Source organism: Cygnus atratus, chromosome 13 (genome assembly GCF_013377495.2).
Source record: "Cygnus atratus isolate AKBS03 ecotype Queensland, Australia chromosome 13, CAtr_DNAZoo_HiC_assembly, whole genome shotgun sequence".
In the NCBI taxonomy this organism is placed as follows: Eukaryota; Metazoa; Chordata; class Aves; order Anseriformes; family Anatidae; genus Cygnus; species Cygnus atratus.
In genome coordinates this window covers 12,511,474-12,539,057 of record NC_066374.1, presented here as the reverse complement: position 1 = coordinate 12,539,057, position 27,584 = coordinate 12,511,474, and the positions used below count along the sequence as shown (strand labels likewise).

The 27,584-nt window shown below is 38.9% G+C and overlaps 1 protein-coding gene across 2 annotated transcripts; it reads right to left on the bottom strand.

The window, feature by feature from the left end:
- Nucleotides 1-36: 36 nt before the first annotated feature.
- On the bottom strand, nt 37-24,752 carry WDR44 (WD repeat domain 44). Of its 2 annotated transcripts, XM_035541366.2 has the most exons (20): nt 24,568-24,752; nt 18,033-18,066; nt 14,600-14,674; nt 13,477-14,110; nt 12,702-12,832; nt 12,512-12,604; nt 11,479-11,615; nt 10,494-10,577; nt 10,088-10,194; nt 9,018-9,169; nt 7,483-7,621; nt 7,323-7,387; nt 6,019-6,132; nt 5,067-5,189; nt 4,262-4,453; nt 3,961-4,062; nt 3,501-3,616; nt 1,977-2,104; nt 1,152-1,283; nt 37-726 (listed from the first exon to the last, which is right to left on the bottom strand). In XM_035541366.2, exons 1-20 carry the CDS (start codon nt 24,642-24,644, stop codon nt 632-634), a joined length of 2,730 nt encoding a protein of 909 aa, XP_035397259.1. In that variant the 5' UTR covers nt 24,645-24,752; the 3' UTR covers nt 37-631. The 2 variants fall into 2 exon arrangements, with proteins under 2 accessions (XP_035397259.1, XP_050569294.1); XM_050713337.1 differs by lacking the exons at nt 18,033-18,066; nt 24,568-24,752 and adding an exon at nt 15,281-15,388.
- Between the last annotated feature and the right edge of the window lie 2,832 nt (nt 24,753-27,584).

Below are 27,584 nucleotides of genomic sequence, written 5' to 3'. Positions count from 1 at the left end.
AATCTAAAGTCCACAACAATTAAAAGACAACAAAAATTTTCACGTCCTGAAGTTGAGAAATTTATAAAAAACATTTACACATGGTTGCTGACCCACTGATAACTTGCATAACTTAAAATTCTGAACAAGAGCTACTACAAATTCAAGATCTTTCTCAAATGGATTTTTGTGCAAAGATCAGACAATCGTTCAGCATCTTTTCAGCCATCCCTCCCCACTCCCACTCCTGACATCTAGTGGCCACAAGCACCACTATATTCCTCTTGATATATGCTCAAATTAGTGCATGTAACCAAAAGGCACACACATGTGTGAATACGTTTTCGTGCAGAAACCTGTGCAGGTGCACAATTACATTGCAAATATCTTTCTTTTTTTCCCCCCCCCCAGAAATTGTAGATTCTAATGTATGGCAGGATTATTCTTACACATTCCTCTCTATTCTACAAGCCCAGGTGTTAATAGGTACACTGCTTTCCAAGGACCCAATATTTAAGTAGCCTTAAAATAAAGATTTTAAAAATAAATCAGCCTGTAACATTATTACATTAGATACTTTGCTTTTACCCACATTATTTATGGAATTTTAATCCCATAGTACCATAGCTTTATGCTGTCAGTTGCAAAACAATTAAGATACATATTTCTTTTTGTTAATGAAGACTTTGATTGCTCCAGTAAAGTCAGCTGATAAAAGCACTTCTGTGTGATCCGTCTTCAATGCTCCTTAAGGAAAGAGAATAAATTGTCATTTCTATAAAAAAAAATCAAGCTCATTAAAAGAATCGATGTGACACCCCTCTTCACCTTTCACGTTCCTGTTATCTAACCATTGCTTCAAGAAACATCTGCATTTCTACGAAAGGGGCTATTACATTATATATGTGGTAGAGACAGACATACCTCATAACAGCTCAGATATAACAAGAATACACCTAAAGTACAAAGAGCAATAGCTATGCCCCTCACTTCATTTTCTCTGTGATTTTAAGAATGCAAGAGCTGTCAAAATGTTCCACTGCTAAGGCAGGAATATATCCATGCCCCTTGCAAGGACTTTTGTTCCAAAGCCTCCCTCCCAAACTGAAAGTAGTTTTCTTGTTTTCCTTCTCATACCATGGTAACAAGCAGAGATCATCTTAAATACCTACCAGAGGGAATGGTATCTGCTGTTTCAGAATCTTCTCCTTTACTTTCAGCTTCTTGCTTATCAGAAGTTTCCAGAGATACCATCAAGCCAGGATTGGGAGCAAAAATCGCAGATGTCACCACTGCATTATGCGCTTCAGAAAGACAACCCAACTTTGATTACCTTGTTTCAAGAAATTGTTAATCTTTACAAAAAACAGCAAGCATAAGTTTTAGTAAATATCCCAGAATATCAGTGCTAGTGAAACCAGGTAAGCTCATAAATCAAGAAACAATTTTCATTGTTTTATAAGATTGAGGATCTCAGAAGCTCCTGGAAGTACCCAAAACCAGTAGGCAAGAGCTCCGAAGCACATTTAATATAAACATAGTCCTGCATTTTCCAAACACTTGTGTATGGGGGGCATGGTGGATAACTAGAAGAGAGCTACATTTTTTTCTTTCGTTATAGAATTTAAAGAATAATAAAAATGTTTGTATTTGTTTGCAAAGTCACTTTTCCATAACGGATTTAAGTGTCGACGAGCAATCCATTTCTGCCAGTGATACATTACATTCATTCAGAACCTCTGACTGAAACTACTTCGCCACTTGCCATCCCAGTCATGCATCCCAATCTCATGCAACATTTTCCTGAGGACAAGGTTTTCTGACAGAGTCCACTTATTAAAAACCCACAACTTAAAACCACCTTGCTTTGGAAACGCTAACAAGTTGTTCAAACTAAATGAATAGCACTGCCAAGCAAATTAAAACTGAAAGAAAAATATTTTTAATTTTTGAAATCATATAAGCTTTGATAAAACAAAGATCAAAAACTGATTTACCTTTAATGCCTTCCCAGAAGTCATTACGGTCTCTTCTTACAGATGTAAACTTGCTCAAGTCATGGTAGGTACTCCAAATATAAACATATTTATCTTCTGAACCACTTACAATGTATGTAAAGTCATGGCTAAAGATAGAAACAAAAAACATTACTTGCATTGGACATTCAAACGACTCCTACAATGGCACTTCAGATGACTTGCAGCTTTACAAGTGCAGTCAGGCTAAGTTCTCAACTCAAACCGCTCCTTTATCTTTGAAGACTGTATTTTTTGATCTGCAGTCTCTAAAAAAAAAAAGGTATATGTAAGCTTCTTGGTGAAAGAAAAAACAGTTTGAAAAAACTGTTCTCGTGAATAAGACAACTTCATAACAGTGCACAGAAGCCGTTCTCCTGCAGCATCTGGTATAGAATAGGGTTAAACTAAACGGCTAGGCTCAACAACAAGCAAGTGGCATAATTTTTAGGCACAATTTGCTTCTGAGTCTGGGACCTGTGTGAACACCTGAGACTGTGTAACAGGAATTGTTTGCAACACAAATTATGGGCAGAGAAAAAGTCCACATAAGTGGAAGACGAAAGGCATTCAGTAAGACTAACCAGATGACTAATACACACTGACAGAAACAAAACCATACATGCAGATCCAACCCAAGTATTTAATTTACTTACTATATGCATATGATACTTATCAAAACTAATACCATGCTACAGTCTTGTAAGTAGAGATGACTTAATTTGGGAAACTCATCTTGAGCATGGGTCTGCACAAGACAACCTCCAGAGGTCCCTTCAAACATCAGCCATTCTGTGAAATACTGAAAGCATCTTTAAGCTGACCCAAAGGCCACCAGATAACAACCAAGATTAAACCTAGCATTATTCTCCTTAAACACCATCCTCCTCTGCTCAAACATCCAGCTTAAACAGATAACCAAGCGTTTTTCCCCATCATCTTCTAAAAGGCTCAAAGAGAAGTAAATGTTCTTCTCCCCTTCCTCCCTTCTTTTTTCTACCCTAAAAACTACTATTTCTGTGACAGTCACAGCAATACACACAAACAGAGAAGAATATCTTAGACAAGCACAGGGAAACAGGAAGAAAGAACTCAGACTCAGATTTGCAGGCTGTTTCCTGACAGTTATGATACATAGGGTTACCAACAGCCTTGAGCGATATTTGGGTGACCAACACCCAATCGACAACACAACAAAAGTAAGGGCATTAAATATATTTACCACAAAGGAGAGAAAGAATGGTGCTCCAGCCCTACCAGCTGTAGCACAGTTCTCGTAATTAAAGCGATCAAACTGTCAATATAAAAGGATTTACCCATTTCCAGAAGGATCTCAGTCCATAGGCAGTTTTGTCATTCTTGACCAGAGCCTTTAGTTACCTTTGTATTCTGAGCTAAGTGACGTTTCAGAGACTCCCTTTCCTACCAAACTAAACAGATTATTTACAACAAAAGCCTCTGTACTTCATCTATGGTATTTCCAAAATTCAAGAACTCCTGTCTTACCTAAAGCTGGCTTTGATTTGGCTGCTACTGTTGACATAACCTTTATATTTCATAGATAAAGACAAATCTCTTAGGTCATACAATCTGATTCTGGAATCATTTGATGTCACCAATATCTAGAAAAGATAAATTTAGAAGAGAAAACCATTAGCATGTCCAAGAAGGAGCAACAGAGTTCATTCGAACAGTAAGAATTAAAAAAAAAAATCAGCAAAAGCCATCTATAAGCATTTTCTCAGTTTTGCATTAATCAGAGTAAAATGTCATTTAAAAAATGTTTTAACACTATTCAGTATTCTGTAAGTGTGTAACACCAAAGAGCAATATTGTTTTAGAAGTCTTAAAAGAATCGTGATTTAAGCCAGTTACAGCAAATAGCTTAGCTGAGCAAGCAAAACAAACTTACTGAGCATTAGATATAAATGCCAGACTGAGCCAAAGTTACACTAAAAAACGGTACCTTATTTTCCCCAGGCAAAGGTTCAATGCCAGTAATTTTTCTTCCAACTCTATTTCGGCCTCTAGTAGAACGCACATGAATTTGTGTATGGTACTTCAAGTGCTGAAAAGAAATTAAATTTTATCCTGATTTGAAATAATCGTGTAAAAACATCAAGCTATTTTGTAAAAATAGTGTGTAAAAATTTCAAGCTATTTTGCTTCAAGTTCTAACAGGTTTGACTCTTGATAGTTAAATAATAAATGTGACTTTTAAATCCATTTGTTCTTTAGCATGAGAAAACGGTCTCAAAACGTTTTACCTCTGTGTCATAGAAGATGCACCTTCCATCATATGTGCCTATGACTGCATATTTGCCATTTTGACAGAAGTTGGCAGCTGTAATCAATTTTGTCTGCCCATCTACTTCATTCCATAATGCCACTTTTTTGTCAGGAATGTTCCAGAGTCGAAGCTTCCCATCCAATGAACCACTTAAGAAGTACCTGTCATCCTGAGAGGACACACTGCATTAGTCTCAGCTTATGCTATGAGCATGCCCTTGAAGTACTGCCTTGAAATATTCCCACCCCACTTTGAAACCACCTCTTTCCAGAACCTCCCAAATTAGTTGATTATGAAGTTTCAGATGATTGAAAAGACAATGTTAAAGTTACTGGTAAATAGAGTTCAATTTCTTAGAGATTTTAGACTGAATACATTTAACCTTGTCAAAGGAACATAAGTACCTCAAGTTAGAGAATTGTTCACTGTTATTTTTTATCCTCAGAAGACAAGTTAAAAAATACTAACCCTGACAAGAGCTCAAAGTTCCCTTCAGAGTTCCTAATGCATCTACTAGTTACATATGAATAGATTCAGGGAATGCCAAAAATGCTTCTCTCCTTCAGTTTTATTAATATTAGGAAGCTTTGTATGGTTAAACGTACATTTCTGCAGATGTTTGGTGAAGATCAACACACAGTTCTGGAATATTTTCCAATGGGGATATTTTTGAAGTGTACAAATGCTATTATTCAATGTGCTTTTAAAAATCAAAAATAAAGGGGGAAGACTCTTGTCATTTCAAATTCCACCTCTAGAAGAAACAGGACAATTACACTTACCCTTGGATGGAATGCTATAGCAGTGACAAAGTCTATATGCTGGAAACAGCAGAGACATTCTCTTCTTGATATGTGCCATAATCTGACAGTTTTGTCCATAGAAGAAGAAAGCAGGAAGTAATTCTGTGGAACAAGAGAATTCCACAGTTATTAATAGGCACAAACATAACAGAAAATACAGGAGCAACCTGATACTGCAAATTTGACTTGCATTATAGTGCTTTGTACATGCTTTCTTGCAACTGATGAATACATTTAACAGTTTAACACTGGTTCACTAAGTGATGACTCACTGAGATGCTACAATTTTACTTAGCACAGCAGTTCCAGCACATTGACTTTAAGGCACTATGAAAGAAAGGGTTTTATTGCAAAATAGGCTTCAGAGAAGGGGTTGAGAGCCTCTCCTGATTAAGGTCCTCCAACCAGACTAAATTCTTAAATAAAATGACAAGTCTTCCAATATGAAGAATTACCCAAATTGGCTTCATATGAAACATTTCAAAAGTTAAGTACAAGACAATTCTCTAGTTTCTATTTAGTACAAGGTAATATATTTGTGTTTTCAATAACTATAGAATCTGTACATTTTGCAAAAAACAGTGAAATACATGGAAATCAAGAAAAGCAGTTAATGCCATAAATCAGAAATCACAAAATTGACCAATGGAAATTCTTTTCCTCTCATTCTAAACAATTTAGCTTGCTTTAGTAGTGAATATACAACTGTAATTGTTACTAGCTTTTTTTTTTTTTTTTTAAGACTTAGAGAAGTCCAAAAAGTTTATTCATTTTATCAGTTATTTCAGATGCAATAAGCAATGTCTCTATAAACCTTTTCTTTTAAACTCAAAAATTATTTCATATTGTTTATAAATATAGTTCCAACGTCATTTGTCAAAAGAAAACCATGAAAACACAGAACTGTGTAGTCTTTATTAAGGTGCCTTACTTTAGACCAGGAAAGATCAAGAAGATCTGCTGTGTGGCCTTTGTATTTGCAAAATGGTCGTTGACGAAATGGGGCATTTTTATCATCTGGGTCTTCATCAACTCCACTGCAAATCTATCAGATAAGTGTTTTGAAACATTAGAAAATATCAGCTGGAAAAATTAAAAATAAAGCATTTACTGCTAACAAAATCTACAGAGCCAATATGAATTTGAAGAACAACTCTTAGAAAAGTTAAAATAAACAGCACTGTCCTAATAAACAACCATAGTCATTTTCAAGTACAAACACGCTGTGAAACATCATCTTGAAATGCCAAAACAAAGCAGCTTTACATTGTCCATCAATACAGCTTTTATTCAATGGGATAAGCTTGACAGCAATTAAAGCAAACAGCTGAAGATAAGTTTTTGGAACAGAGCGTACAAACTTGAAAGTGCATTTCAATTTAGGAAATAAACCGTAAGGTAAAGTTTCAACATTCCTAGTGCATATCAAGAATGTTAGCTTCCTAACAAAAGAGCCTTTCAGAATAGACAAGTGCAAAACAAAACTAGAAGTTCCTATACAAAAGCTCTCATGTGAAAAACAACTCAAAACAACACCCCTGGTGTGTGTGGCGTATTCACTTCAAGGTAAGGAAAGATTCCCCACCACCAAAGCAACACATTAAATAATGCTACTGCCAAAAACCTTCATTTTACCCCCCATTTTATTATCTCTTTCTTACATTACTGAAAACCAAAAATAGAAAAATCCTGATTATGTAGATTTTAATGGCAAGCTTACAAAAGTATCTGAATACAAGTAACAATGTCTTAACTTTTGGTCTGATATGTTCCATTTTATTCTATACAGATGTGTAAAGAACATCATGTTTTAACAGGCTTCTGAGTATCTTATTGTTCAGCTTTCCTCTTCTCAGAAAAGACATCAAGTCAGATGTTAACTCTAAGTAACGCTCTAAGGCAAAACACTAGGTCAGGGAATTCAATAATGTTTTTTCCCTCTTTAGTATTTAATTCAGAAATCTACTCTGAGGAACGAGTTAGCTGGCAGAAGGCCACAGCGAAGTTAAGCGGATTTTGTAATGCATGAAGTTTAGTGACTTTTTCTTGCTTCCATCTCATATATATGGGATAACAGTATTCAACTGATGAAATCTATTGATTAAACAGTTTGCCCATGCCTCAGGACAAGAATTCTTTAACGTGTTTGGATAAAGTGACAATGAAGATTTGGCATTACAGAACAGTGCAACTTCTCCCTCCATCTCTTTCCCTCTCAATATCTAATATACATACCCCTGCATCAGTATCAGACTTTGAAGAATTCAGACTCTCTTGAGATGGGGAAGGAGAAACACGGCCTAGAACAAAGGCAGAAATTCCATGACCATCTCTACATTACTACAAAACTAGAATTTCTAATGTTTTAGAGCTCTACTAATATACAGAAAGATACCTTCTGTGTTGTATTTCATTCGCATATTATTGAAGTAGTCAAAAGCATTTTTTAAAACCCATATTCTCACTACATTGTCCTGTCCTGCAGATGCAAGTAAGCGACCGCAGTGAGAGAATTTCATTGTCCAAACAGCACCCTGTCAAAAACAAAGACATCATGGTTTAAGTTAAAGTGCCCTTTGCCATACCAGAAAACCTTTCTAGAATGTTCACTGATATGACTTAGGACACACAATCAAGACACTGAAAGGCAGTTGTTAAAACTTGTGGACAGTGTAACAAGCTTTGCAAAAACAGTTGAAAAGATACAGCATATAGAAAAGATTATTGTAGAAGAGAGGAGTTAAGGAAGCTCAATGTTGCCACAGCATTCTATGTAAAACTGATATGCTTACTAACAGTCAGCAAGGCAGGACTTACTTCCAGAAGTAGCAGATATTTGTAGCTGTGCTTGAAGTTACCACCAGCTGTGTTATCTCTTTTTTTGAGAAATCATGCTTAGTTGCATCAATTCTGGCACCCAAACCGAGTACTAGGTGTATATATATAAATATATATATACACTAAACGAGCAATTTTGCAAAGCCTGCGATGACAATTATTTTTCCAATGCAAAGTTCAAAACATTAGCAACCAATAAGAACACAATACTGCAGAAGCAATATTCAACCTCCTCTTTGTTATTTAATGAACAGCTATGAGGTATTTGATTCCACCAACCTAACTTCCTTTTAGGATACTTTTGGGTAATTTTCTAGGTTTTAAGAAGTCAACTACTGGCTTGATGGAAACCTTATACAGATGCATTACCTTCAGGACAAGAAACTTTAGTTTTGGAAGGCAAGCTTGAACTCTTCAGTCCAACTGGTTACTACAGGTCATTATCCTTGGCCTAACAGTTAAAGATAGAGGACAGCTTCAATTGCTGTCACACAGCTGCTGTCAGAAGAATCTGGGAAGTCAGGAATACTACAATGCATTTCAGACTCTGCAGGGGAGCATGCACACTTCAGTGATGGATGGGTAGTTCTGCTGCATCACTCTCCACAGCTGTCCTTTTGCAAATATCACACTCCAGTCTCTTCCATCCTTATCATTCCAATGTACATACCCCATTAATCTCTCCCCACTTTTGCCTGCGGAACCAGTCTAGTGTTTCAGTTCAATACTTACAGTCAAATCTCTATTAAGCAAAATAGCTTATTTGCTGCTGACTGGGTCAAACTCACTGCTCTGTGCCCAGTTCTGGTAGCGAATCATAGCCTACTCAGCCTAGATTTGTAATTACAAGAACCAGAAAACCAAATTCAACACAAACTCTTCTGAGGAAAAGTTCTGGAGATTTCCTCATGCCTAAGTATGTGCAGACTGCTTTTTTTTTTTTCCTGAAGATCTAATCAAACCAGCTGAATTTCCATTTCTTGCCAGAATATTACTTTTTCAGAATGGAAATTCCAAGAAGAAATTTGACAGTTATTTCTGAAGGTCACCAGAAAAAATGGCAAAAAAAACCAGAAGAAATTTGAGACATACCATATGTTCCCCGCTGAGATCCTGAACAACTTTAATTTGCTCAAAATCATAAGGTCCCTTGAAGCCATGTGCTGCTTTGAACTTAACTGGTCTTGTATATGGCATCCCTTCATCATCACTGGAAGAAGGATCATCTTGATCTGTATGGAAGACTAAGAGGAACACAAATTTGGAAGTACATACTGCAGCACCCATTTTTTCTATTAGAAAGCATTTGTGCCAAAACATTTTGGTAGCAGATCAGTCTTGAATTATCAACTTTTGACAGGCAATTTTAAGATCTTAAAGCGAAACAAAAGTACTGTTGTATCAAGGTCTAAAAATACATTTACACTGATTTTAGGTTGCAGTATATCTAAACACTCAACACTACAAGTAATTGCCATCATTTTTTGTTCTGCCCTGTTTCTTGCAACAAGTTTTGCATTCAGCACATCCTGCGGTTAGCAATTTCTGTCAATTTAATGCATGCTGAAAATCATCCATTTCATTGTATTGGTTTCTATGTGCTGAAATGGCCAAGTGGTTTGACCTTGAAGCATAAGAATTGCAAAAACAGGTGGGGCAAACAGTCAGTGGCAACACAGGATTCTAAAGCGCAACAATTCTACCGCACTTATCTCAGGCTATGGTTAGACTGGCTTACTGAAGTACCACATATGTCTGAAAAAAACCAGACAGGAGCTCTGTTTTTATGAAAACATGGAATTGACTGTCAGAAAACCATCTGATTTTATTAAAGCAGTGAAGACAATCCCAACTTCTTTCTTTGCTGGAATAACTTTTCAAAAAGTTTGTTTTCATATCCAGACAGCTTTCTAACAGCATAAAAAAAAATACAGTATTTAACTGATTTAGCCAAAAAGGTCACTCACCAACTACTATACAAGAATTCATTCTTGTAGCCTGATATCGTCAAAATGCCTACCAAGCTACAAACTTTAAGAAGCCACATCATTATCAACTGTACAGTGGTAGCATATAGTGGTAAATGCCCCTCAGCAAGCTTCGATTTCAAGAGGCCTGAGGATAAACAGACTTATTTGGGGGGCATGGAAAGTGTCACTGACCTTCATCTCGAACACTCTTGACTTTATTTACAGCGCGTTCGCCATATTCTTCAGCAAGGTGCTTTGCTCGCTTTACAGATTTGCCAAGGAATTTTTTCAGCTGGGTCCTTAAAAAGCAAGGACACTTTTTCAACACATAATACTGGCAATTTCTTATTTTTCCCTGTTATGAATCAATAGCTTTGATTTGAAATGCAGTATTACTGTTTTCCATTACTGCTTCTAAAAATAAGCATTTAATTTGCCAGCAGTCACGTAACCTTTAATTTAACTGCAGAACAGGCGTATGTAGTTTCAGGTATCACTTGTACCTGAAAGTGAACTTGTTCAGAAGGGAGAAGGGGAACTTCAGCTTACTAAAATGAAATCTGACATTTCTTCGTAGGGACATGAAACAACATCTTACGTTTTCTGCTTTAACCTCCCTCCATCAGAGTCTGTTTGCTGCGTCTGTATTTTGTCTTCATCATCAGACTGGGCTGCATCATTACTAGGAAATACAGAAGTGATTGTTGTTTAGTATAAAATCATGCTAAATCTAAACTGACTGAAACATCAATGAAGTAGGATCTTTAGGATCCTACTATCAATAAAGTAGGAACTTTAGGATCCCACTTCATTCTTTCACATCACATATCAGAAATATATGGACACAATGTTAACCAAGTGATAAAACAGATCTTTCAATTGTTAGGAATCTTGATACTAAAACTGCATATATTCCCTAGATACCAAAGATACAGTTTTACAGAAGTGAGCTTTTCAATAGAGCAATGCAAAAAAAAACCTGTCTAATTTATAACACACATAATTTTAGGCATTAGGAAAAAAATCCAGTTTCTTGATGATGGAAATCAGGAAATCATGTCAGTCTAGATTTTTTTTTAAACTAAATTTTACAAATAGAATCAGTTTTAAGCATCAGAAGGGCCTAATGCTCTGCTGAGAGAAGGAAAACCTCCATGTAGTTAGCCGTAATGACCACAGATTTCACAGCACCATGGTCTACTAAATTAAACACTGAAAAACTTAAAGGAGGAGGTAGCATGAACATAATAATTACAGTTTGTATTCAAGTACTTTAATTCATAAGAGAAATGACAATATTTAGCACATTTAGTGCTAACTGCAGTTCAGTTGGATTTTCAGAGATACTTGCCTGAGAGGCGCACATTCCAGCACTATCATCAGCTTTTAGTTAGATTAGAATAATTCAATAAACAATTCTGTTGCCTCAATAAATAACCTAGTTCATAAAGAGCTGGGAATTGAACGTGCAAATTAGAGACAGATGGATCAGGGATCTTAATTGCATAAGAAGAGTCCCCATGCATGCAAAGACTATGAGAGCAACAGTATTATAAAGAGCTGAAAGCTATCATCATTCATACCTGACATATTCTTTAGTTCTCCTCATGATATGCAAAGTGAGGGGATTAATGCCTGTTGGCAACTTTTCTTCTGCCAAACTCAGGGGTATTTCTTCACCTGTATCAAGGTTTTTTATCATTACACTTGCTAGAATTTCCTATGGAAAAAATAAGGTGTGAAGTCAAGATGACTTGATTAGGCTCCAAAACCTAGAGCAAAACAGAAATCATCTGGTCTTACACATTATATAATGAACTAGAGAATTGTTCTTTAATATTTTACAAAGAAAGTTCAAGCTAAACTTGCCTTTGGCACGTTAGCGCAAGTGCTATCAACCACTACATATAGTGAAACAATTACATGTCATCACAAGCTTCAATTTCATAGATCAGAAATGAAGTTATATGGACATCAGACACTGCCTGACACCTTCCATGCTAATACGTAATTAAAAGATTTTGAATACCCTTTCAGATATTCTAGCAGCTGTAGTTTAGATTTAGTCGAAGAACCTTTACCTACTGAGAAAGAGTATTTAAACCTAGCAAATACAACACAAAAGTAAAGTTTTTTTTGGAGCATACCTGTTCAGCAATAATAAACTACACACAGATATACACCAATAAAAACTGGTAACAGTTTGATAACATCGCTAGGATTATTGGAAGTTATAAACTGAACAAACTATTTCTTAATATTAGAAAAGTCATTCTCTTATTGCTGACTGCTTCCTTTTTCCTATGCATGAAAAAAATATCAAGTTTGCTGGTGTTCCCTTATGTTGAACCTTGTACTATGTTTGTACAGCTACAAACACAAACTCCTATCATCCCATATCTATTACACCTCATGCTTTCAAACACTAATACCCCAAATGACTCAGGAACCACAAAGTCTTTACGTGGGCAGTCAGCATGTTGTCCCTTCTATTTGAGCCTCTAGTCACAGCATATAGTGGGTCAGAAGGCAAAAGTGACGTGACTATTCCATTTAACTCAGATTGGAAATTGCAAGCACAGAAAAGTACTATGTACAGACCACATTTATTACTACCTCATCTGTGAGTTCTCTTCCAGAATTAGACCTCGGTCTTTGTGGTCCAAGTACTTCATTTGTTACTTGACCATCAGCTGCTTTCCCATTTTCCTGAAATGTTGTAAATATAGAATACTTAATCTCTAGTATAACAACAGAATCAAAGAAAATGTTAGTTATTCTCAGACTCAAAACCATTTCCCAATACCTGTGCAGTGACTATTTTATCTCCACTGGTTGCACTTGCCAAATCCAAAGAAGGCTGAGAATCCTTGGGAATGCCTTCTGTTGCTGTAGTTGGAGTTAAAAGACCACCAGCTGTGAAATTCTCTCGAGGAACTGAAAAGAGATTCATATCAGGAAGAAGAACATAAAACTAGCCATGGACAGGCTACAGAGTTGACTGGAGTCCTAACATAATAGTTTAACTCCCAAGCACCCTTTCTGGCAACTTTTTGTTTGTTTTTATGCCAACCACCACTATACCCATCTCATCGGTTATATATTTCTTACATAGCTGGATGCACAGGCATGACTTCACACCTAGTTCTCGTAAGTTTTATTAAGAAATTGGTTTTTTTTCCTCCTTTTGGTCATTTTTCTAGTAACCTAGAACTACTCCTTTTCACAAAGCCTCAGACTACACCTTGAATTGTATTTCTATGCTAATACAGATTGCAGATACTTCATTTACAGTGTGGGTTGTTTTGTTTGCTTGTTTCTGTATTACTGTGGCCAATTCTCCTTGCTGCAAAAGTAGCTATTTTGGTAAAATGTGTTGGTATGCAAGAAAGTCCATGAATTAGGAACATCTGTAATGCAAAAGGGTATTTTTACATTGTAAGAAGCTAAGATTGTTAAATGACTTTCTCCTCTTTTTACAGGTCAATTAAACTGAAATCACAAGATTAAATGATTCTTCACTCAAAACACAAAAACAGTAACCATGTAGATAACTAAAGCCATTTAAATTGAACACTTGCCTTCTAAAGCAGGTTTTTGCACTTCAAAATCCAGTTCGCTCTTTTTTTTCCGGGGTGGTGGAGCTGGCCGTGCAGGTGGTGGTGGTCTTGGTGGGGGAACATTTGTTGGAGGTGGTGGCCGAGCTGGAACAGGCTTCTTTGTGCTAGCAACTATATCGGGTTCTACAGTAAGCTGCCTCGGAGGTTTTGCTGGAGGCATTTCTTCTGTTGTATGAAGGTCTTTGGTAGACAAATCTGAAGCCACTTGCTCTAAAGCGTTTGCCTCTTTCTTGTCTGTTATGTCCTCATTTTTTGATGTTTCTTCTTGTGCTTCAGTTTCATCCATTTTATGGTCAGTTGTATCTGTTACTTCTGTTACTTTATCAATTTCCTGTTCCTCAGAAGTAAACAAAAGCTTCCCAGACTCCACATCAGTGTCGTTACCCACACTCTGATACATTGGTTCACCTGGATCTTCTTGTAACGATATTTTAGCTGCTAATACTTCTGGAATATTACTAATGATACCTACTCCAGCAATCCAAGCATTTGCATCCGAAGTTGGAACAGTCAGTCCTTTTCCTCTAGTACCTAAGGAATCATCATCCTCTAGCTGCTGTACCTTCTGGCTTTCTTCTATAATACTGTCAATAATCTAAAGAAATTAAAAAAAATCTACTGTTAAACAGCAGGCACTCCTGGAGAACACTTACCAGCTGGTCTGTATAATACCCACAAAAATCCTTCCATTGAAGAGTTGCTTTGCATTCAAAATATGTTTTGTTTAAAAATTCTGGAGATGAGAACCTAGGTGCTGAAATACGCATATCTGAAAGATAAAAGTGAGTAATTTCCACTCCTCTAATTTAGTTTGAGAGACAGCTGGTTCTGCCTCAAAAGCTGTTCAACTCTCCAAGCTCTCGCACACTGACAAATACAATCCTGTAAATTACACAAATAATTTAACACTAGTGAATCTTAAATGCGTTTTCAGAATGCTTAGCTTGATATTTACACTTCAGATGAACATTCTCACATTAACGATGAATTTTAACCTATGTCAGTTTTTGGATGACAACTGATTAATGTTATTATTTAGTATTTCTTGTGTGATGATGAAAATATAAAGCAGTATTTAGCTAACCTCTTTTGAATCATCTTGTTTCATTTCTTGTACAAAGGTTTCATTTCCAGCTTTGTGTAGTTTGCTGTCTAGGTCCTATGAAAAAAAGACACATGTAGAAGGTAGTAAGAAGTTCTTGAATAAACTGATCTGAAGTACAGCTACAACAAACTAAACAGTGTAAAGGAATATAATTCTGCTGCATTTTCACCCGCTGTCGTATAAACATGTGCAGTATACAGGAATGCACAGTACACAGGAATATTGTTTCACACTAGTGCACACAGAGTCAGCCTGCACACTACTAAACAAAAATGCAATTCAACATTTGGTGTTCTACCTTCTCCTTGCTACTGCTGCAGTATAGGGAAATCTGATGGAAGAGACTCCAAGATAAACATTAATATTTTTCCAAATCAGATTTATTTTATACATGTAAGTTCTATATATTTAACAGGTTGCAACCTCAACTGAGATAAAACTGAAGGTAGCATGAAGTTTAGAAAAATACATGTATTTAATAACCTGGAGGAAATAAAAGCCACAAAAATATTTTGCTGTTTATCAGGTTGTGGGAAAGGATGCAAGAACTGTATTATCACCATTTATAATAGAAACACAATTAGAAATTACCAGGTTAAGTTAGGCAGATCTATGAAGTAGTCACAAAAACTCCTTTGAGGTTCTGACATGGAATCTTACCTTCAGCTACAACAACTATATCTAGCACTGTCTATTTTTGCTATCAGTCATCTTCATGCAGATTCTTCTGAAATTTATATAAACTGTAGCAGAACAAATGGAATTACTGGATTTAAGCAAAAAAAAAAAAACAAAAAGATTTTCAGAACATTTGGATGAAAGACTGCATGAATATTCAAAACTGAGTATACTATTTATAGTTTCTATATGTACCATCAACACTACCAGGATATTACACTAGTGATGCGAAGTCAGTTTGTGATTTAAGAAGCATAGTTTAGAAATGCATACATAGCATCAACACTTTAGCATACCCTATCAAACAAAGAATAAAAGATTTCACTAGAAGTGGGTTTGCGTGCCAAAATAAAGCATTAAGTCTTTGCAATTGATTTAATTACTTTTTATTATGCAAGATTTAAAGCTATCATATTTATGATAAGCAGCCCTATGAATAGAAGAATTAGATCACATATTGAGCATGCTAGGTATGGAAATCTATACAAAGACTTAACACAGGTCTGAAAATACCCTAGCTGTGAGTAAAAATATTCAACTCCCAAAAAATCTTGTGTTCAGAGAAGCAAGTAGTTTATGAGATAGAATTCTGCTTTAACCAGAAGCCTACCTTAACCTCAGTTAGTATGGTCTATTAACACATTCATCACATGCCTTCTGTTTGCATGTTTTTTATGACGTTGCCTACAAATACTATACATAAAAGCAGTATCAAAAGTGGAATTTAATAGAAACCCTGAGGTTGGAAGGGACCTCTTGACTAACGGAGCAGCCTGAGTTTGTCTCACAAAAGAGAAAGACTTCTCATGACTGGCTCTAAAAATTGGTATCTAATAAGCCATCAGCTGCTCAAAAAGTTAAGAGAAAACAAACATATCTTGACCAATTCCCCGGAGTTGAGATACAGAACTGCTGTTCTTCTACTCCTTCCTGTCAACAGATACAGAACTCTGATAATTTCTGCTGAGGTCAGCAGTCCTCAGCTGTCACCCCACAATGTTAGAGCCCACAGAGATTAACTGTCACCATTATAAACTGTTTTGTCAGGCTATTAATTTAATTTAGCTTATACAGCTTTGGATATACACAAAATACGTTATTCTCCGTATTAAACACTTAATTCCCATTTTTCAACAAGTATTTTAAAAGACCTCTTCTTTCTGACTTTGAAAGATTTTCTGACTACCTAGTGCTGACAAAAAAAAAAGTAAGATATGTCTTCTAAGACATTCAGCTAGTCAAAAACTTTTTATAGCATACTAACATACTCTAATGTTTGGGGAAAAAACCACTTGTAAACATTCACCTTTTAGAGCTCTGACCTCTAGAAATGGAATATCACGCAGAGACAGCTGAAGTTACAGAAAAATTCTTCTTTCCTGTCCACTCCCTTCCATACAAAATCTTTCTAGTCCAAGTGCAAGTTCTATTTTGCTTTATCACTAAAAATCTGTCTTCAAAGATATAACTTAAATACTTAAGTGTAACCAGTGCCTATAGTAGCCCATTATATTAATTTCTAATTTTGTTGACATTAATCTCCCACACCTATTAAACTTTGGACTTAAGAAATAATTTTTCCCCACTCCAAGACAAACTATACCATTAGTCACACATTCACTGAACCGATATGGTACCAATCACAGAAGGAATTAATGTTTCAGCTTCAAAACCAGCTTTGAACAAGTGACTTAGGAAGACGCTTACAAAAAGAAAAAACTACAACACGCAAAACTTTATAGTTAAAAATTCTCCACGTTTCAGTCAACAAAATTTGACATTAAAGTTAGTTTAACTGTGCTGAGTTTAGTCAGAATGATAGTTACATTTCCTGAAAGGTTTAAACATGTAATACTTTATGATTAAAGGGATATTAAGTAGAACACAAAATAGGGGTAAGTCTGTTCCACAAGAGATACCATAAGATATCGTATCACTGTAAAAAAAAAAAAAAAAAGATTATTGATTTGCTGGCAGCTGGAGAGCAGAGTACTATCACTTAGTTTCTAACATTGCTGACAAATCATAAACACTTATTTTGTGTGACAAGCATTTTTAGGACAAAGTGTCAAGTCTTCTTTACTCCATGTGAAAGTATTGCATAGTACCACGTTTGGCCCTTCCGAGACAGGCAAACGAGTGTTATTTGTACAATGTTCCAACTCTTCACCTATTTAATGTGTGTCAGATTTCAGCTGCACTGTCACTGTGCACAGATGCAGCATACCAATTACCTGCGTGGGAAGTGGCAATGCTGTCTCAATAAGCTAAATATAGTATTTTATTTTCATATAACCTAGAGGGGAGGCTTTCTGAAGTACACACACAAAGATTTTTCTTATTTTGAAGACTGAAGGGAGCAGAGTCAACTATTTCAGATAAATTCCGACCAAAAGAACAGGTCCTGCAGGAACTTACTTCCTATTCACAAATCACCTGAAAGAGGAGAGTCTAGTAGTTGAGTACAGCTCAACTGAGTAGCAGTTGAGTACAGCTCAATTGCATTTTTTAATGTTTAGAATAAAATTAGCTTCAAGACACGTTAACATACCGTAAATAAAAGTAAAGTTGGAACTTCAAGAGATGTAAGCCCAACGGTTGCTCCCTATAGCAAGGAAAGTCTACAATTTCCTGTCTGTGTAGATGTTAGAACTACCACAGCACAACTACATTAGGTAAAAATGCTTAGCATTATGTTCATCAACAAATATTTGATTGATTTTAAGGAACTCACCTTTAATACATGGGATCCAACTTTCGTCGGTGACCTGTTAGAAAGAGAAGACAGACTTAAGTAGAGCTCCAAGAAAAATAAACCTCTTAACAGTAAACTTCATATTAAACTATCTCTAACAGAGTCTTCCTTTACAGTTAACGTATACTTGATGCTTCACACAAGCAAAGTAATTGCTCCTGACACTTCTCTCTTTTACACAAAATGCTCCACATAGAGTTAAGTGCCCAACTAAGATGCACAGATCTACTGGAGGCTCTATAATCCCTGACAGTTTCTCAGCTCAAGTTTCTGGAAACAGTGTTTCTATCACCCTTTTCTAAACTGATGCTATTCCAAGTAGACATTTAAGAACATCTCCCATTATAGATAATTTAAAATCAGCACGTATATTCAGAAAGCTCAGGGCGGACACCAAAATGGGAAGCAGAAGTACAAATGCCCTAGTATCTTGCAAATCAAGTGCCTGAATCCTAATCTGTAGTGTCAACATTATCATAGACATTTTGCTCTTCAACGTCTCTAGTAATTGCAAACTCATTTCTAATCACAATGCTGAACGTAAATGTAAGCATTTACATCATGAAAGGAGAGAAGCAGTTTTGCACTGCTTACTTTCCAAAATGCATACTCTGAAGCAGTTAAGTTGCATTAGCATCCACTCACACGCAACCTCTCGTATCACTAATTACATAAAACAAGGTATCAAAGGGGACTGGTATCAAATAATTACTTCTCTTCAGATCACCATGCAACCCAAGCTGTGAACTGTCAACCTTTATTATATCCTGAAACTGCATTTTCACAAGTTTTTCAGAATTCTAGAAGATACTTAAGCAATGAGTCACATGTTTTTTTTTCTGATTACAAGATCTTACTAATACATAAAGAAGTTTGTCAGTCACAAGCAGGACCAAGCTACAGATTACAGCCTTACAGGCTTAGCACTAAATGTAACTACAATCTGGACTGCAAAATCATCCCAGGTAGCTACCAAGGTCAGGGACATTCAACAATTTGTATCATCTCGTACCGACCAATAAAGACAAATATAGATTTCAGTCTAATTTGACGCTCCTGACTCCAAAATGATGGCTTTAGGGGACAATATCTTCTGAAAAAGACATATTTCCAATTTTTTTTTTTTATAAGAATTTTGGTTCTTTTTAAATTATATTTTACTGTTTGAGAATATTTTAAGGCAACAAGAAAAGACCGCATTTGTACAGCAGAGTTAAGGAAAGCAGAGGATTTGCTTAAAGACTGTATTATTTGTAACTAATTTAATCTCTTAAACTCGTTCCTGTCCAGATCTTGACATTTAAAATACACAAGATCTATAACACTGTTTCAAAGAACGCTCCTTTCTAGAAGGTACTGACCACAGCATGCAAAAGGAGCAATTGGTATTTTGACCTGAAAAACAAACACGTCTTTGGTCTCCCATAATAATACATTGCTGGGAAAGACTAGAACCTGTGCTGAATTTCTTGTTACTGAAATATTTTCAATTCTACTATCTACTCTTGGATTTCCACAGAAACAGAGGTCGAACTGTGTGTCAGTTCATTAAATACACAAAATGACTTCAATAATTAAATACGTTTTATAATTACAATAATGCCTAGGCTTCAGCAAGCACGTGGTCCAATTGTACAAGGCACTGCTTAGACATTACAACCTAAATAAAGTGCAAATCCCTGCTTCAGTTTTCTGACACTTCCCACCAATTAGCGCATCGCTGCCAGTACAGGCAAATCATTCCTCCAACCGGGTAACAAAAAATGCAAGCTTCAAAAGACTAAAACAGATGCTATTTCCCACTCTCTTTTACTCACATGCATTAGGACAAAGCTGCTCAGGAAATAAATGCTAGAGATCACAGGTATAGAATATAACAGTACCGACTGCTTGATATATCAAGCATACAAGTCTTATGTTAAGGTAAAGCTTTGTCATTGAAGTTATCATGCTTTGAAAACATCGCAAAGCTTCCATAACTCTGGCAATGCTACCACTTTCAGATGCGTTCATAATATAGCCAAGCAAATTTAGCGGCTTCCCTGAAAAATATTTCAGCCGAAAAATTTTCAGCTGTTCTGCATCTCTCGCTTAGTCATGATTAGTTGCTGCTTATGCGCTAGTACATTTATAAAGAAAATAAGCCAAAGAACAAGTTTGGTAACTGAAGTCTCTTACAGTTCAACACTACTCTGCAATGGTCTCACCTTCCCCACCACGTGAAGTTACCAGCCTTCTTCCCTCTCAGTTTTACGTTAAGGCCAATAGTTTTATAGACGCTGCATCTGAAATGCTTGCTTGTACGTGTTTCTGCGTGTAGTAGCAAAAGTGTTTGAAAAGGTTTTCTATGAAGATCAACAACCCAATAATCAAATACTGGTTTTGCTTTGAAAGGTCTGTGGCTTTACAGGGTTATCAGGTAAAACATAAAGACTGACACACCACAGAAAATGCAAGAACTTCATTTTGTTTTCACATATGATTGTTCAGTAAATAATATGATTAAAACTTTCATAGCAACAGATTTTGTAGACTACACTTCAAATAAAATGCTTCTAACTTCAGTTTTCTTATGATACCATTGTAACACCAGTTTAACAAAGGGAGACGTTCAAGGTTATCTATAAAGATTAGGCAGTAGTCAAAGAAAAATCCTATTTCACCTGCACAAACATAACCACGTCTGACTAATATGTAAGTCAAACAAACTCCTGAAGAACTTTTTTGTGTTTCTTCAGCTGCAAAATTCATCCTAATGCTGACCAGATTACAAGAGGCTGTCTCTTCCACTCACAGCTCCAGCCCAGTACCTTTTCCAACCAGTAACTCAGTCTCTACTAAGCTTCACATTTTCAACTTCTTGTTGCTAAGTTTTGTGAGAGAAAAAAAAATACATCTAGCCCTTCAAAAAACAAACCCAGCGTGCTAAACGATTCCCCTTGGTCAAACTCCAGAACTAAACTGCCTGATTTCCTGGGAGGATGAGCACTGTTACAGAGAAAGGAGAAAGTGTGCAAACAGGCAGATGGAAAGAAGTTTGAAGGGTATGCATAGTTGTTGCACATTGTACAGAAGACACAGGCTCAGCCACAGCCAGCACAGTACTTACTGCTGTCTTTCAGCTTGCAGAGGCACACGATGGTTTCCTCCCTCTAACTCAGGGCTGGCCTGGAAGCTACAGTTATTCCTGAAGCAGCTCTCTGTGGTAGTCCACACCTTCTAAACCACAGCGAGTCACTACTGCAATGCACTGTTTGAGCCAGCCTTGGAAAGCATGTGGGATCTTCAGCTAGCTCAGGACGCAGAAACTTGCCTGCAGTGCTGCAAGGCACTACAGCAACGCGTCAAGCGCTCCGCTTCCCGCTGAGTTCAGTTTTGTGCACTGGCTAACACACACACACACAGTTGTGCTAAACATGTCTCATGTGTAAACAGGGCACACCTTAACGTTATCCAGCTTCCTACAGGGAAAACTCATTTCTTCAGGAAAAGCATTGAAACATCTTCAGAAAAACAGGACTACTGAAGTTAGAATTCAAGAATTTAAATTTCTTAACGTACCACAGGATATTTCTCTTCCTACACCATCTCTTGAATCTACTGCCTTTTGTTTGGTTTCTTATAGCAATTTTTTCGGATAAGAGTATATCAGGAACAAACTTACTCCTTGCTATTAAGTATGTGATATTCAAACTATTAGGTTTGGCTATTCTCGATTTGAGTGGGTGAACCACTTTTCCTATGTATGAGATAAAGTCAGTCACACGCCTGCATCCAAACAAGGGAGCCTTACTTCATATTCTCCTTCTCTCAAAGCTGACATCCTTCTTCATGGGAGACCCAGAAATTATTAGAGGCATGAACACTTTTTCTAGACCTTTTTTGTAGTTACGGTCTTTTGAAAGCAGAGTGATAGAGGTTAAATAAGGACATTTTCTGCCACACTACCTCTCCCTCTCCAATCCGCTGGCCATACAACAAATAGATGCCTTCATTGACTGGTCCACATAGGCACCTTGGTTTCTTTTTCACTAGTTATCTTGAAAAGCTTACAGAAAGGGACGTTGCTTTTGATCTAGCTATCTGTAAGATGGACACTCTCCATACGTCACGTCAAAAGCAGAGCTACCCACAAAAGGACAGATTTACCTACAGCAGAAGTGAAGGATATAGGCCTCCCCAGAAGCAAAACAATAGTCTCCAAACATCTCATTTAAACACACTTCCCCTTACAGAAGTCATCAGTCCATGAGCTACCTCAGTTCATTATTATATGACAAACATTTTGTAACAAGTTCTGTAATTTTTACTAATTAATCCTTATAAAGCAACAGTTCATATATGTACTTGAGGATGCAGATAGAGTGCTTTCCTTGAGAGAGAGGGTTTAATCTTTGGTACCCTCTGACTGCAGGTGGGAACCGGGAGCTTACATCCAACTTGAAAATTCCGTTCTTGCATATCACAAGAGATAACTAGTAAAACAATTAAATACCAAAGAAGTTGCCACTTTCAGAATTTCTGTATCAGCAGTTAGCAAACTTCCCCACACAGTGCAGAAGGGAGGAAGCTACCAAACCCACGATTTTAATGAGGGCAAATATATCTACACTACTTTGCTAAAAACTGGCTGTAACATGCTGCAAAAAACAATTCCTAAGTCATTTTGCTGGTATCAGAATGCTGAATGCACAAGGAAAAACCTCAAACTGCAGAGGGTAACATGAACTTGTTTTCAGTTGCCCTTCTTCCCATGAGGTTTTGGTTTGTTTGTGGATCCCAATTCAGTGCACATACAGGTCTCAAAACTGCAATCTACAATCCTGCTTCCAAGAAGCATGCAATGGAAATTTGAAATTAGCTCTTAAGAAATCTCAGAGCTTATTTAGAGAAAATACTCTCTATATTGTTAGTATAGATTCAATGTCAGATGGAATAACAGATTCAGTATCTGCATTGCAAACTAAGTCCTCTGAGATTAACTCCTTCCTTAACTCAAGCTGACTGATCTCTACCAAATTGAGTCAATGATGCATCCTTATAAGTTATGGCAGAGCAATGCAAAACCAAAAAGCATCTTCAGTTTTAAGTTATATTAACTTCATATCAAGATCTGCATAGATACAGGTGGGGGAAACTTTCAAGCCTGGACATATGGCATTATTTGTATCAAATAAAAGGTAGGATATGCAGTCAGGTCAGATTTAACGGCTCACTTGAAGCAAAAGATGTTTCCTGCTTCCCACTTCTGCCTCTAGCCACACAATCCCACACCTTTACCCTCTCCTGTCCCTGCCCTCCCAGATTCCAGCTGTTTTAACTTACTGAATAGATTTTGCTGTTTCTAGTTTTCAGCTGCTTTCAATTCCTTAGTTAAAGCAACTCAGAAGAGTCTGATGATCACTACTGCCAGGGCAAGGTAAGCAGCTGGAGCAACACAACACTTCAGCGACAGCGTGCTGTTTATTTGGCTCACCGCATCTTGCAGAACTGCATGCCAAGATGTGCTTTTCACCGTGCTATGTAAAAAGCTAAGTTCAGAAAAGCTTTGATACAGGATGTGGGAGTGAGCAGCGCAGGTCTAGTTTCTCCTTTGTTCAAGGCATCCAGCGGCCACTAGCACACAGATTAAAACGAGCCCTTTGTCAATTATTAAAGCTTCAAATGGCTGGATCCCACAATCCATATCTTAGTGCTCTTCAAACAACCTACATGAAACCTCATCTTGCAAGATCAAATGATAGAGAGGTTTGGTCCAGGCTACGTGAAAACCAGAACTGATACAACCCATAACCTGCTTTAGCACAAAACCAGAAAGATATTTATAAATTAAAAAAAGAGATTGTGTATTTTACTAACATCAACAATGCAGTGACACTGTTTGAGGTAACAGCCCTGAATCGGCGCTATAAAACGCTGTTAAACTCACTGCGCAGAACCACACGCTTGCATTTGACAAGACACGTCAATTCAACGCTGTTAAAAACAAATGACAGGGTACACCAGAAGTTGTTTTACACGTAGCAACAGTTAGCCTGTTGCTGGAGGAGCTTGCTCTCTCCTCCTCCCCTCAGGAAAATCTGTTATTTTACTCGTGCTTCAGAATTAGTTCCGCCAGCCCTGATTTCATCACACATCTTTCCCAAAACCTACGTGTCGCCCGCCCGACACAGGCCGTTACCATCTCCCCAAGACTACGCCTGCTGCCAGCCCCCACAGCCCCCCCAAAGCACACCGAGAGACGCCCCGTTCCCTCGCGTCCCCTTGACTCTCTGCTCGCCACCCTCCCAAGCAGCCCCAGGCCGAGCTGGGCCCCCTGCCCGGCCCGGCACCCTGTTGGGGGGGGCCGCAAGGCTGCGGCAGGGCCCCACCGCCCCGGGACCCCCCCCCGGAACCCCCCCAAGCGAGGGGGCGGCCGCGTCCCCCCGTAGGGCCGCGCTGAGGGCAGGGAGGGAAAGGAGGGCAGGGCAGGGCAGGGCAGGGCAGGGCAGGGCGGCGGCCGCGCCGGACTCACGGCGCGGGGGAGGCGGCCGCCAGGTGCACGTCCTCGGGCGCGTCGTAGAACTCCTCGGTGTCGCTGTCGGAGGCCATGGCGGGGCCGGGCCGGGCCGCCGGCAGCGCAGGGCAGCGCAGCGGGGCCGCCGCCACCTCAGGGCACGGCGGGCGGGGGCCGCGGGGCTCTCGCGAGAGGGGTGGCACCGCCTTGTGCCGGGCGGAAGTGCGGGAGGAGAGGGGAGGCGGCGGGGCGGCAGCCTCAGCGTGGAGGCACCGCCTCACATCATGGCGGCTCCCCCTGGCGGGGCCGGCGGGCGCGTCGCTGCGCCCTTTTGCTCGGCTCTACCCGCTCTTGCGGGGTCCTGCGGGCTGTGCGCCGTCCCAGGGAAATGCGGTGTAGTGAAGCAGTGAGGGGAATGCGTGCTGTCAGCACTCCTGCCCGCAGTCCTGTTCCCTTCCTTCCCCTCCATCCAACCCGCGAGTGCAGGGGCTCCATTATGGGCTGTGTCCATCAGCCAGGGGCGCCAGGTGCAGGAGGCCTGGCCCAGGCCAAGGCTTGTCCCTTGGCTCGAATGGGACGTGAGGGGAGGCAGGTAGAGCCCCCAGACACTCAAGGCCTCGGAGCATCGAGGCAGCGGTGGCACAGCGTGGTGGCAAGGTTTTGGTAGCGGGGGGCTGCAGGGGTGGCTTCATGATAATTGTTGAGTGATCTCCCTGTCCTTACCGCTACCCTTGAGCCCTTTTCATCATATTTTCTCCCCCTTTCCCTTTGAGGAGGGGGGGTGAGAGAAGGATTGTGGTGGAGCTCAGCTGCCCCCCTGAGTAAAATCACCACACACAGCAGCACCCTCCCCGTTTTTCTGCTTGTCTCACGAAGGCGGTTTCAAGGAGATTGCTACAACCAAAGCGGCACTCAGTGTGACCTCTGAGGTGACGTTCAAATGGAGGTCGATAAATCAGATGCAAATATTTATCCACAGTGTTAAACACTGCCAAAACACCTGGTTAATAAAGCAAATGTACAGTGGAAAAGAAGCAAGGAGAAAGCCTGATTTTCTCCCATCAGTCTGGTCACAGGGAGAAGTCAGAATCAAGGTAATAGTGAGAAACAAAAGACAGAGGATTAAGCTAGTCTATTAGATGAATTGCTAAGAATCCTTAAAATGATTTTTTTTCCTAATTAACTAATGTAATGAATGTTTGAAACCAGTAGCAGGAATTAAATTATATGGTTCCTTATTTGCTTTGTCTTGTATTTTCCTTCCAATAAATTTTCATTTCATCTTCTGGTCATTTTTGTTCTGCCATCAAATTATGAATGATCGGACAGCAATAACTGATGAAGAAAAGAAGCTTCCTTTGAAACCTTTTAATATCTGCACAGCAGTAAGTACATGCTTCTGAGCCAAAGCAGTACTCCTGCTGAGCACAGCTTGGTAGAGGGTCACTGTGTAGTAAAAGCTATTGTCAAAATCTGTGAAAAAGTCAGGTATTGAGCCTGATTAACTGTTGAGCCAGTGTAAAACTGGTAAGAACTTAAAATGTTTGAGAGAGCTCCCCTTGTCAAATCGGTTGACACTGAGGTGTTTGTACATATGCATACACACATGGTATGGGCTGTCTTCCTGTTTCCTTAAAAAATCATGAAGCTGGGACGATGGGAAGGAGGTGAACTGGAAATGCATGACAAATTCTTCTGATTCTTCTTAAAAATAAGTAGGTATGAGCCTAGTGTACACCTTAAGCTCTTAGTGTTGAAGAATTTGGACAAATAACCGGTACAGAAAATTACTGACTTGTGATTCACTGCTCACTGTTCCTGCTCTAACTGACAGCCAAACACACTGATAGCATTAGTGTAAGTGGGATGGTCTCTAAATTATTAAAGACAACAATGATGTAACCTTAGCTGGGAAGGCAGGCAGCTCTAGAAACTGGGGGAAAAAAAGCTATTGAAAAGCATCTTGAATTGTTTAGCAGGCTGTCAGTAACTGGCGGCAGCTTCACGACTTCATGCTTTGTTATGCAGAGGAAATTATATAGTTGCAGAATTCAGGAACACTAAAATAAAAGTGCAGCTCAGGGGCTTATTTGGGTCTACGTGGTGAATAAAATTCAGCCTATCTGCAATGGTCCTGACCTTCACACTCCAAAACCACTTGCCTTTTGCATCAGATTGGCTCCTCAGAGGCTGTTAGAGCCTCCAGAGCAGGAGCACTACAACCACAGTCCCACTGTGGCACAGCCCAGCCGCCTTTGTCCATGGAGACAAATTAAAATCAGCTTTGCAGGTTGTAATTAGGAATAACAAGTGACCTGGGTGTTTTCACCAGAGGTCTTGCACAGCCTTTCCCAGGTTGCAGACAGGGATGAACACTGGGACAGTGTCAGCATTGATGAGAGGGTTTGTCTTGCCTTGGCATGGATGTGTCCTACATGCTTGGATGAAATGTGACATGCCGTGGCTTGGAAGAGGCCGTGACAGGCACCTTTGTGAGAAGTGGGATGCTAGATCCTCAACTTTATACCCAATATGGCCCCTGAGCCTAAAAAAAGTTCTCCCAAAAGCCAAATCTCAGGCTCCTGAGAGGAAGAGGACGTAATAGCTAAAAATGCAAATTCTTTGGCATAGCAGACAGTACATTTGCTAGGATTTTCTAACATAAAATAATAGACAAATTCAGCCCACTGTCAAAGCTTGAATTACTTTCTGGTTTCTATGTACTGCTAGGCAGGCAGTCTACGCGTTTCATAGCTGGGTGAGCACAGGCTGGTCCCAGTGCATCTCTGTGCCCCCTGGCTGAGCTGCATACGCGTTGCTGCAGCCCCACACGCCTGCTCCCCTCCTGACCCTACGGTGATTTTTTTTTTCCTTTGGCTTAGACGTGAACTTCCCCCAGGGACTTCCATAAATTAGGCTCATGTGTCAGCCTGTCCTCAGCACCCCGGGGTGTCAGCAGAACCATCCTACCAAGAGCACCACTGGCGGCTGGAAGTTTCCCAGCCTTTGGCCGCTGCCAGGCTGACTTCTGGCAG